At 40.7% G+C, this 12,487-nt stretch overlaps 1 protein-coding gene across 1 annotated transcript; it reads left to right on the top strand.

The window, feature by feature from the left end:
• The first annotated feature begins 5,430 nt into the window (after nt 1-5,430).
• Nucleotides 5,431-12,414, top strand: hgd (homogentisate 1,2-dioxygenase). Its single transcript, XM_035656322.1, has 14 exons — nt 5,431-5,545; nt 6,893-6,964; nt 7,387-7,475; nt 7,593-7,698; nt 7,932-7,991; nt 8,074-8,165; nt 8,284-8,318; nt 8,446-8,525; nt 8,721-8,820; nt 9,295-9,419; nt 11,188-11,292; nt 11,401-11,527; nt 11,929-12,110; nt 12,233-12,414. The coding sequence occupies exons 1-14, from the start codon at nt 5,531-5,533 to the stop codon at nt 12,374-12,376; spliced, it is 1,332 nt and encodes a 443-aa protein (XP_035512215.1). The 5' UTR covers nt 5,431-5,530; the 3' UTR covers nt 12,377-12,414.
• The last annotated feature ends 73 nt before the right edge of the window (nt 12,415-12,487 follow it).

The following is a 12,487-nucleotide window of genomic DNA, read 5'->3' as shown; positions in this document are numbered from 1 at the left end:
CAAACATTAACCAACGTTGTGTGAATAAGCAACCAGGATTTTCCCCCACAGTTTATGTCACATTGTGTGGAACACCACTTCATTTTTGTATTTGTAGTCGAGGAGGCCTGGGGCATAGTAAAGAGGCGTTCCATTAAGTATAATAAAAGTCTTCTTCACAGACATGTCCCCACAGCAGGTAAAGAAACTAAACTTTCTGAGCCAACACTACATTGCTTCTTTGTTGTAATTTTATTTTAGCAAAATACTGCATATCCACGCAATAAAAAATAAAATAAAACTGAAAATTTTGCAGATTTTGACCTCTCCCTTTTTTCTGCATCACTCGTCGGACCCGCATTACCTGAATTCCCCACAATGCCTTACGAAGCGATTCGCTAGTTTCCCATACAAAATCACTGTAAGTCATTTCACATCATGCATCGTGGGTGTTACTCATCCACTCGTCTCCTTCCTTGACTTATCTTTGCTGTTCCATCTTTTATCTTTTCTCTCCTCTCTGTCTTCTCTACTATTTTCCACTTTGTATTTTCTCCCTTTCATCTCCATCACGCCTTTCTTGTCTCTTGACGCTGATACACCTTTCACCTTGTTGTCTTCAATTCTTCACTTCTGTCTCTGCTATGGTGCACTACATGATGTTTTTCTTGTGGCTATTTCCATGTCTTGTTTTGTTTAATAACTCATCTGTCGCTGTGTAGAAAGCAACATCGCTATTCATGTGTACATATGCTCTGCCATAAGTCAGAACATATACACATCTACTAAGAAAAATGCATACTAAATACCTTGAATGCAAAGACACATGCAATACATAAACATAGGCCACAAACAGATACACAACAAAATCCTTTTGACATCAATAATTGGTAAATCCTCTGATTAACTTGTAAGAATCGTCCTTAGAGTGCTTAAGTAATTGTGTTTGTGTGTGTCCTTTTTTATTGCATGCACCCCCCTCTCTTTAAAGCACATCTTTATAACCAAGCAATTCCAAAGCAATTTTCTCTGTGGGAGGAGAGTGTAATTTTCTATTCTGTGACACTGTGATGTGTAAGAAACTGGGAGCTGGCGCTAAAAGGCGTCTGTAGTGTGTGTCTTGGTGTGGGTGTGAGCCTCTTTAATGGCCAACGCGGGGCGGGTGGCGGTGGTGGTGAGCGGGTGCATGTCAGGAAGGCCATCATTTAATGACTCCCAAATAGTGCCCTCCTCGTTAGAGCTATCGTCCTGGAAACACGAGGCTGTGAACCAGGAGAGCGCCACACGCTGCAACAGTCTTTTATCTTCATATTAAACCATTTGCATAACATTACCGCGATAGATAGGATTCAGGAGATACTCAACCTACTCAGGGAGAGACAGAGAGGGTATACTACATGTCCTTGCAAATCTAATCAGCGTTAAATGGAGCTGTCAAATGTGCGTGTGTGTGTCTGTGTGTGTCTGTGTCTGTGTGGAACTGGATGGCTCATGTCAGGAGTCATTTAACATTAAGCTGCAATAGTGTGTAACAGGGCTGTAATTACAAAATACAAGAATCCAAGCTATTTCTTGTTAGATGTGACATCCAAATACAGCAGTTACCCACCAGTGATACACAAGATGAGGCCAGGTGGTGACAATTCAGATGTCATGTGCACTTATGTCCTTCACAAAGTTAAGTTTCAGTGTTCTTTTCTTGACATATTGAGCAATTTTTTACATAGTTGTGGCAACTCCACAGAATACAAAGATGTAACCAATTAGAATAAATCACATCACTGCCATTTCTTAAATTGCTGATGTGTTTTGCAATGATGGTTGAATTTTGTTTGATATCAGCGGCAGAACAAAAGACTCAATTTCATGTTTTGCGTAGATTCAACACCACATCTATACTGTAGTCTATAAAGTGGTGTTTTGCTTTGCTTTGTGTCTAAACGAGTGTATCTGACAGGTGCTCTTCCCCCGGCTCAAAGAAGAATAAAGAGAAGACTAAAAGAATGTCATTACTGTAGAGAAACAAGAGCAGGAAAGTGTGTAAGCACACACTAATTAGTTGTTGCTACTTGCTACTGCCTGATTAATTTAATCAAAAGTACACTTGATCTATATATAACTACCAGTATGCAGACACATGTTTTAACAACTATAACTGTGGTTACATATATATATATATATATATTTCTTTTTTATTCACTGAATTTGGATCCTTATGAATGATACATATTTTAAAGTGTACTGCATGCATGGTATTACCTCAATACTGACTTGATAAGATATATTACTATTATATTGGTGTAAAAGGCCCTGCATGCCCATGATAAACCCACAGTTGATTATTATGCCTGAGAAGACCCCTTTTTTCGGACTGTACGGGCATGTACAGACTGTGCTTAACAGACATTTCCTACCTATTGGGGCAGGACAAAGTACACCTTTAACATTATTATGAATCCATTGAGTTTGGTGATTTCACATAATTTCCAGCATAGATTGGCCCAAATTTAACCTGAATCTAATCAGCCTGAAGGCGAGTAGGGGCCCAAATAACACCATAAGGAAAACCATGTTTTCTCAGATAGCCATAAAACCACATAGCCATGCAGATAGACACTTTGCTGTAAGATTTTCTATTAAATTTTTTTAATTCCCTTCATGTCTAGTGAATTTGGGTGAAGGCAAATGTCTGAAAACCTGGCTAGATGCCACTATAGGAGTAGATGGGATACTATGTTTGTGTGTGTGTGTGTGTGCGTGCGTGCCTGCGTGCGTGTTTTTTAGGTCAAATGACCCTAAAGAAGGTCCAAGTATAGAAGAAGGGGTTTAAAAAAGCACATACATTGTAAGTAGGTATGACATTTTGTACACCCCCTGTGATGGGATGTCATCCCATCACAGAATATGTCTGGAACTGTGTGTGTGTGTGTGTGTGTCTGAGAGAGAGAGAGAGATTGCTTGTTTATGCATATGGGATAGACTATGCCAGGTGAGTGTACCATTTACCATCAAGCCATTGAGTTCAGCAGGCATCTAATAACAAAGCATTTATGGCCCACTTACGCATGCATAGATATAACTGTCAGTCGGCAACAACAGTCTCCTCTCTCCCGTCTCCAGCTATTCCTGCCTCTCTAAAACACACAGGCACCATCCGGATTGGACCCAAATACTCTAGAATTCTATCATCAGACACGGGATGAAATTAAAATCGCTCATTTTCTTTCTCCGTGCAAGGAGCAGATCAATTTCCGGAGACTAGGACGTGATATTTTCCTGCCATTGGGCTTTCTCGTCTTTGGCACAGCACCCTGACTGCCTGCCAGCGGGGGGCCCGGGCCTGACTGCACGCCTCGCCGGAGAACAGTTACTTCTGCCGCGGCGAGTTTATTTGCGCCTCGCTATGAGAATTGCCATCATTTACCCTTCCCCAACACCTCCCAAAAAGAAAAGAAATAGACAAGAGGGGAAGCGAGGCAAGAATGAGAGAGGCGAAATTGATTCTTTTTGATACATGCTGCATGGGGGACATTAGGTACCCCTCGTTTGACCATTTATTTCAAGAAATGAACTGAATACATTTTGCGTAAAGTAATGTATAGGCCTTTCGGAGGCCTTGTGCTGTTGTTCATATCGAGAATGAATTGCTCTCTGCAGCGTGTAGAGGTTATCCCCTGTATTATGCTGGTTTTAAGGGAAGTCAATTAATTATGCAGCTGTACAGGAGTGATAACTCGCTTTAAATAAAACAGTAACTCAGCAGGTGTTAAGCATGACAAAATTAAGGGCAACTTGATGAACCAGTGGAGCATAAAATCCGGAGAGATGGTGGCCCCAGAGTTCAGACTGGTGGCATGTTCGCCTCTATTGCAGTGTAAACATTTCACTGGTGGAAAGTAACTCTATTTACTCAAGTACTGTACTTAAGTACACATTCAATGTACTTGTAATATAAAATTCACTTTTGAAACTTTATACTCTGTAGCTCTCAGAGGGAACTGCATTTGTCTGACAGCTGTCTGGTTACGTTTTTCATACTCTTCCTGTCCAGGTGATTTTCAATTTCATTTTTTCTGATAAACTGAAGGATTAAGTGTTCCTTCTGGGGTTGAGAAAATTATCCTACTTCTTAAGCTATTTACCTCTTGGATTAGTTGGAAAACATAAAGCTGAAAACAAGCTACAAACATATGATGAGACAATGATCTTATAGAATATGATTAGTTTCTGTAGATTAAACTACCAAACAGTAACAGTAGTTAAACTCAGCTCAACCTTAAACAGCAGTAAAATACCACATACACATTAAAGGTCCAGTGTGTAACATTTAGGAGGATATATTGGAAATGGGATATAATATGCATAGGTATGTTTAGTGTTAAATCCCCTGTAAATAGGAATCATTATATTTTCATTACATCGGAATGAGTGTTCACGGGTCACCTTCCACGGAGGCCACCATGAACCGCCATGTTTCTACAGTAGCCCAGAAAGGACAATCCAAACACTGGCTCTAGATAAAGGCATTCACATTTTTCGTGCGTTTTGTGCTTGGATAGGGACGGCAGTTACTCCACTAGATGCCACCAAATCCTACACGCTGTTTCTGCAGCTGTAATATTAATCCAGAAAAATCATACTAAAGTAATAATTGTAAAACAGTGACAGGGATCATTTTACTGCATAATGAGTACTTTTACTTTGATACTTTGAGTAAATTTTGCTGATAATACATACTTTTACTTAACCAAGATTATTAATGCAGGACTTTTACTGATACTTAAGTGAAGGAGCTGGATACTTAAAATAAAATAAAAAGTACGTAATAAAGGTACGCTATAGCAAATGTGGTAGATTTTGTAGAGGTTCTTTGTCTAGCTGTTTGTTCTGCAGGACGTGAGGATGTGCATGACCCATTGTTTGCACAAGCAGTCCCATATGAGGTCACCTCAATTCAATGAAAGTCACTATAACAGACTAATATGATGTCTTTTACACCATAAATTATAGGCTGCTTGTTTTCCTTACTTCATTATAGCCCACATATGGCTATAATATTTGTATTACCATAACCATGATTAGTTTATGATAATCCATCATCCATAGTTTTTTCTCCCTTTATCAATATTAGTCTAAAAGGTCACGTCAGGATTACAGTTGTCAGACACCCACTAACCTGGGATATTTCGTCATGAACTGTATTAAATGGCTCCTATTTGTTACCTGTATGTTGCACTGAAAGCTTTAAATGTAGTCTTTGTTCATGTTTATCTTGGCAGTGGCAGACACTGGTCCTTGTTTGCGCACATTTTGGCCATCTGACCCGTCCTGACTTAGAGAGAGACCCTGCTGTTGCGTCACGGAGCCCGTCAAGGCCTAATTAAACCCATATTGAGAAAGGGTATAAATCCAACCCCCTTTCCCCACTCAGTTCATACCGGTTTGCACGCGTCCTGCAGTGGATTTTGGCCGAAGAGAATGCGCTAAGAGTTAATTTTTAACCACTGAAACCCTTTTAACAGCTACAAGAAAAGTTATAACAGACAGCACAATGGCTGGACTCAAGGTAAGGCAGCGTTTGCTTTATTCAACACAGTTCTTAACACTGGAAATGTTTATTAACCGGTGCCTCTGAGCTTCTGCAAAGCTCCAAAAGTTAGACTAACTGAGGAAAAGTTTGCATGACCTGCAAACATGCTGTAGTTCCGGCTCTTTTATAAAATAAAAGGATCTACATCATCTTTCTCTTCAGCACGAGAAATACGCAAAGTAAAACTATGCATGGAGCCATCATTACCACTAACAGAAGCAGACTTGCTGACTGAAGGGCGGCGTTGCTTCCGACCAATCAGAGTGCTGTATTCAGCAGCTGCCCAGATGTGATCTGAGACGCCTCAACAACTTCATAGAACAATAATATTTAAGTGGAAAAGCTTAATTTGAATCAAAAAGAAATAATAAACACATATGACATCAATGTACTTCTGCCATGGTCTTTTAAAGGTAGTTCCAAACCATTTAGCTCAGTATTGATTATTGAGTACATTGTATCAGTGGTGTTTGTTCTGCCAGTAAAACCATCGTTTTCTTTACTAATGTCTACAGCATGAGGCGTTGTGGACAAGTGGAAATGTGTCCTCTCGGTGGCAAAAAAAAAAAAAAAGATTTCAAGAATGAACATGACCAAATGACTTACTCATGGCTGACAGTTCATTCGATTTAAACGTGTATGACTTTTTTTTGCCCATCTTGCTACTCTGACACGAAATTAACGTCTTAGTTAAACAAAATCCCACTTAAACATTCATTCGTGAGGCTCAGGGTTAGGGTTAGGGTTAGGTCAGGCTGAGGCACAAACTGGAGCCTCAAAACGCATTTACGCACGCACTCTAGACGCACAGAAGGCGCATGAACGCGCACATATGGAAACCATCCATGCCCGTGTTTGAGCTTTCTGCAGACTAACAATGACTCGGCAAGATTTCTTTACATTGTGCCAATTTGTTTTGTTTTTTTCTGTGGTAGGGAAGACATGGTCGCTGGTGATCAATGTGAGTGTAGAAGGATAATAGAGTTATAATCCTAATATAATTGAAATGTTGACCAAAAAGTATTGTGGAGGACTTTAGTGCAATTAGTCTGTTTCTGTATCACAATAACAGAAAAAAAATAAAATAATGGATGACTGCAAGGGGGGAAATTTGGTGTAACTGCAGTTTGTTTTATCATAGATCTAATGTGAATCAATATGACAACAATTAACAAAAAGACAAGCCTTAATGACAAGCCTTCAAATTTAATTATAACCAGCATGAACATTTATCCAGCATTACAATGAAGCTGCATGGTGTTTACATGTGTTTTTATTTATTTTTTACTTTAACTTGGCTCAACGTCTGTCTTTCTCTTGCAGTACCTGAGCGGTTTTGGGAATGAGTTTTCCTCTGAAGACCCTCGGTGTCCTGGAGCTTTACCCGAGGGACAGGTAATACACACACAGAAACACACATTGGGCTCATTGGCATTCATTCGTTTGATTATTTATTCACAAAATGTGTGCTTTTATTAATTTATTTTTTGCTTAAGCGAATTACATGAATACCTAATTTGACACCATGGGAGTCCGGAGGTGTAACTTTTCCATGTTTCACAGGAAAATATAAAAATCTGATCCCAAGAGGCATATAGTCAGCTCCAGGTGACCTTCTCTGTACATTAATTGACTAATTTATCATCATTTGACTCTAACATGACCAGCAGTCCCCTACATTTGAAAATATCCCTGCATTATTATTATTCACATTTGCTTGCACATGAGCTTCAGACAGACCTGCCAATCCTTTGCGGACACATCACATAACAGTATATTAACACCCAGTCTGAACATACTGTATTTTGTATCTACAGAACAATCCTCAGGTCTGTCCCTATGGCCTCTATGCTGAGCAGCTCTCCGGCTCTGCCTTCACCTGCCCGCGGCCAGCCAACAAGAGGAGGTATTCATTTGTTTCTGACATTTACATCAACTCACTTACGCTTACTTACCACTATTAAGACCAAATGGAGCTTCGAAGTAAGGAATTACTTCACATTGGTGTGTTTTCTTGCTGCAGCTGGTTGTACCGCATCTTGCCATCTGTCAAACATAAGCCCTTTGCCCCAGTGCCCTGTGGAAATCTAACAGAGAACTGGAACGAAGTGGAGCCTGACCCTAACCAGGTATATAAAGGCTGTCTTTGCTTCAAGCAGAGAAACTGTAAATCTTGTTAAAGCTCCTGAAAACTTCTTTTCACATTTCGAATTTCTCTATAACATTAAATAATTACAATTAGATAACAGCAACAGTCAAAGTTGAAGTTTAGAAAAAATATTTCAAGGGCCTTTAAGGCTTAAGACTAAATTCTCTGTATATACTAAAAAAGTAGATTCTGACTCTGAGATTTCTCTCACAGCTGCGATGGCTGCCATTCACCATCCCCAAATCTACAGAGAAGAAAGTGGACTTTACGGCTGTGAGTTTAACTCATTTCCTTTCCATATTATTTTTTCATTAAAGAATCTTAGTTCACTGATTGGGGGTTTTATACGTTGCAGGGTCTGCATACTGTCTGTGGTGCTGGAGATGCCAAATCTCGTAATGGGATTGGCATCCACATGTACACCTGCAACACCTCCATGGCTGACAGGTGTGTATGTATTTGTGTGGAAATGTGTCCCATCATGTAACAAATAGATGCATTTTCACATATCAAACGGCTACAAAATCTTTGGTTACGCTTTGACGATCATTTCCTCTTCTTCCAGGTGCTTCAACAACTCAGACGGAGACTTTCTGATTGGTGAGGAAAAGGAATGTTGATGTTTTCACTGTCATCTATCACAAGAGCAATGATAGCTCAATCCCCGGTCCTTATTCTCCCTCAAATTTTCTTTTCTCTGCCTCTCTTTGTCTGTTTGTCTCTCTAGTCCCTCAGCAGGGTGAGATCTTGATCACCACAGAGTTTGGGAAAATGATGGTCGAGCCGAACGAGATCTGTGTCATCCAGGTGAGGTCTATGTGTTTCATCTCCCCAGTTTTCAAGCAGGAATCTACCATTGTGTCTGCCCTCACACCCAATTTACCATATTTAGAAAGACATAGTTTGGTGTTTTTCAAGAGTGACCTTATCAGTACATCCCACATTTGATTCAAAACAGCAGTAGATTTCCCTTCACCACCACTTCTTATGTGTTTTCTCCAGCAAGGGATGCGCTTCAGTGTGGATGTGTTCGGAGAGACCAGAGGTTATATACTGGAGGTGTATGGAGCTCATTTTGAACTCCCTGACCTGGGACCCATAGGTGTGTACATGATGTTTGTGAGTGTGGTTACATGTAGTACTCTTCACCCTTCCTTTAAATCTGCACATGTCAGTTTATAATTGGTTCGCACCCCAAATTTGTCACATTTTTATCCATATTAGCAGCAAGGAAATATCTCAACAACTACTGGATGGATTGCCATGAAATCTTATATATATATATTATATACATTCTCCCCAGTGGATGAATCCTAATGACTTTGGTGGTCCATGAACTTTTATTTAGCGCCATCTTTAGGTAAAAATGGATGTTGGTTTATAATCAAATAGCTGCAAAACATTTCCATTAGCGTCAGCTGTACTTAGCTAATTAGTAAATGTTAGCATGCTAAACTAAAATGGTGCGACATCAGCATGTTAGCATACTGATTAGCATTAAGCTCAAAGTACAGCCTCACAGAGCTGCTAGCATTTTGTATATGCATATGTATTACTATGTGTGTATCTCTTGCAGGAGCCAATGGTCTGGCCAACCCCAGAGATTTCCTGTGTCCAGTTGCTTGGTATGAGGATCGCAAAGTGGCCACAGGTTACACCATCATTAACAAGTACCAAGGAAAGCTCTTCGCCTGCCAACAGGTGTTTTTTGGTGACATTTTCAGTTTATGTGTGTCAGTACACTGACATGTACACAGATACTATATAACAGGAGCCCACACATATGGCATACCTGCCCTATTACCCTATTTAGGTTTGTGTTTGCTTCAGTAAACACCACTGAACCGCAACAATGACTAACAGGAAACTGTCCAAGTGAAGCATATGATCCATTAGCTGCTCCTGTCGATTGAATTGCCATCCCTGATGATTTAATATCGAAGCGTTGGCTGTTATCCATTCAGCAGGTTTCCGCCTCGACTCCCTTATGAGTCTTAATCACTCATAATTAGTTAAGGCATTTTGGAGTTACAGAGAGTGTACCTGTGAAGCTTTGCTTTGTAGGAAAAACCTTCCCCAAGTTAAGCATTAATTTCACCATATTTCACTCAGGGAATGATCCTGCCCCTCCCGAAATGTCCTGTTGGGCGCATAATTGGATCGACACATAATGTCTGACAGGAGGTTTTTTACCGAGACAGGGAGGAGGTGGGAGGAGAGGTTTGTCAGGGGCGGGGGTTGGGGGGTTGTAACCGTGGAAACCATGTCAAACCACACTGCTATTATTCATCGAAGGAAGTACACAAGGGCAAGATACTGTCTTTTTTTCTTTTTTGTAGCAAAACAAACATTTTCCCATCTCTCTTGCTGCCTCTATGAGAGTACCCACCCCCTGTTATGTGCTGGGTGACAGAGGTGGAGGCTGCTGTCTGCACCTGACACTCTTCTCCTGGTGTCCACCCTTCCCAGAGTCAGGAGGGTGAGGCTACAGGGCTAAGAAAAATAAGGTGGGGGACGCGGTCCTCATCTCAGGGAAGATGCTGCTGCTCCCGTCTGGTCCTGCTGTTTTGTTCCCCCGCAGAGCGCTGAAATTGCTCAAATTAACTTATTATTTGCTTGACTGGGCCAATATGTTTGTGTTTTGTGTGCATGTGTGTGCAAGTGCTCGCTCTCCTCCATTTTTCCCTTCATTTTAATCGAATGTAGTGGAGTTACCACAGACAAATGTCCAAGAGATTACCTGTGCTGGGTTTCCCAAAGGCCTTTTTGTATGGTAACCACTATGAATTGTGTGTGCGGTTACGTTTTTTTTCTTGGTGATTATTAGTTATGTAATGTGTTTGAATTTTAAGCACGTTTGTGTTTGCATATGTGTTTGTGAGGTTTTATTGTTAGTGTGTATTAGCTGTTCATGTGTGGAAGTGTATGTGAGCATGTTTTTAAGGAGCGCACAGGTCACTGAGGAGGCAGCTTGAGTTGTAATGAACTATATTGATTTTAGAGCTGCTGTTGAATGTCTTTTTCACAGTGACATTATCAGAACAGAGAAACTATATAAAATTGCTGTGGTTTTAACAATCAAGATAAAGAAATATCTCTGCACCCACTGTTACTGGTGCTCCCTCCCCCCATAACTACGCCGCTGCGAGCATCAAAATGCTCAAAGTTTGGGAAAGTTTGATTGTGAAGCCAATTACCCCATAATACCTGGAGCCTCGTTTCACAAAGAACAGGGGGAATGAAAGAAAAGAAAGAATGAAAGAAGCACACCCTCTTTCACAATCAACCCTTTTCATTATGACCAGTTTTTTTTCTCTTTATGTCAAGAAGTAGTCTCTCTGGGAATTTAAGATTACAAAGACATTATTCATTATTCCTTTTTCCCTGTGAAAAGCTCAATTTATAGTCTTTTGTGTTTGTTGCTGGGGTAGACTCGTCTTATTTGTTTCATTCTGTGTTCTGCACATAGGACTTCTCTCCATTCAATGTGGTGGCTTGGCACGGGAACTACACACCATACAAATACAATCTGAAGAACTTCATGGTTATCAACTGTGTGGCCTTTGACCATGCGGTGAGTGTTTAAGACCTCAGACGCACTCCAGTATACTACAGTACTTTTAAGTATACATACAACAAATTAATTTATTTGTCTATTGTGTTACTTATGATGGCCTCATAGGATCCATCTATCTTTACTGTGCTGACTGCTAAATCCACGCGACCAGGTGTGGCCATTGCTGACTTTGTCATCTTCCCCCCTCGGTGGGGTGTGGCTGACCACACCTTCCGTCCACCGTACTATCACCGTAAGACTGCAATAACACACACATGCCTTTCTTCAACTCTAATGTGGTTTGTTTGTGTTTAACAGGGATGGAGAAGATGCATTTTGAGGGCTATGTTGTTAAGACGTGGCTGAATCTGAATCACAATTTGAATGGAAATGTCAAATTCTGTGTCGTGAGGCTTATTTTAGTCTATCATGAAATGAAACAAACCAGCCACAAGCTAGCATGTCCATTTACCCAACCAGGGTCAAGACAGTGGGTGATAACAATCCACCTGCTGTATGACTCTTTCCAAGCCCCAGCTCCTTTTGTCTTTTTTCACCACAGATCTATAAGGCCATCTAGTGGAACTCAGTGTTACAGCTCGTTCTTCACACCCTGTACAGTGCTGTTACATCTCCTCCTGCTTGTCGCTTCAGGTAACTGCATGAGTGAATTCATGGGTCTGATAAAAGGCCACTATGAAGCCAAAGAGGAGGGTTTCCAGCCAGGAGGGGCCAGCCTCCACAGCATAATGACCCCACACGGCCCGGACGGTGAATGCTTTGAGAAGAACAGCACTGCTGAGCTCAAACCTGAGAGGGTGGCTGAAGGAACCATGGTAAAAAAAAAAATCACATGGAGAAGCACCATTAAGGATTTAGATTAGTCATTATAAAAAGTTTTAAAGCAGGTCAGTGCCATCAGTGATTGTATCTGTGACATGTCTTTTCCTTCCCTCAGGCTTTCATGTTTGAGTCGTCCTTCAGTATGGCAGTGACCAAGTGGGGTCTACAAACATGCCAGAGACTTGACAAGAACTACTACCAGTGCTGGGAATCTCTTCGCAGCCACTTTAATCCCAACTGGAAGCCCAGCAAACAGTAGTAAAACAAAGTATTAAACCAAATACAAGATACAAATTACAAAAAAAAAGGCCACTTTATTAAATGTAACTACCATCATTTCAACGTTCGTGCAACTTGGCATTATTTGCAT

Source organism: Morone saxatilis, unplaced genomic scaffold (genome assembly GCF_004916995.1).
Source record: "Morone saxatilis isolate NCDOM2014 unplaced genomic scaffold, NCSU_SB_2.0 Contig0, whole genome shotgun sequence".
Lineage (NCBI taxonomy): Eukaryota > Metazoa > Chordata > Actinopteri > Moronidae > Morone > Morone saxatilis.
The sequence above is the reverse complement of the archived record's forward strand: the minus strand, read 5'-3'. Positions and strand labels throughout refer to the sequence as shown.

Coding starts and splice junctions, on each gene's coding strand:
- hgd (XM_035656322.1), top strand. Junction 8,821..9,294: donor CCCTGACCTGGGACCCATAG/GTGTGTACATGA, acceptor TATCTCTTGCAG/GAGCCAATGGTCTGGCCAAC. Junction 11,528..11,928: donor CCGTCCACCGTACTATCACC/GTAAGACTGCAA, acceptor TTGTCGCTTCAG/GTAACTGCATGAGTGAATTC.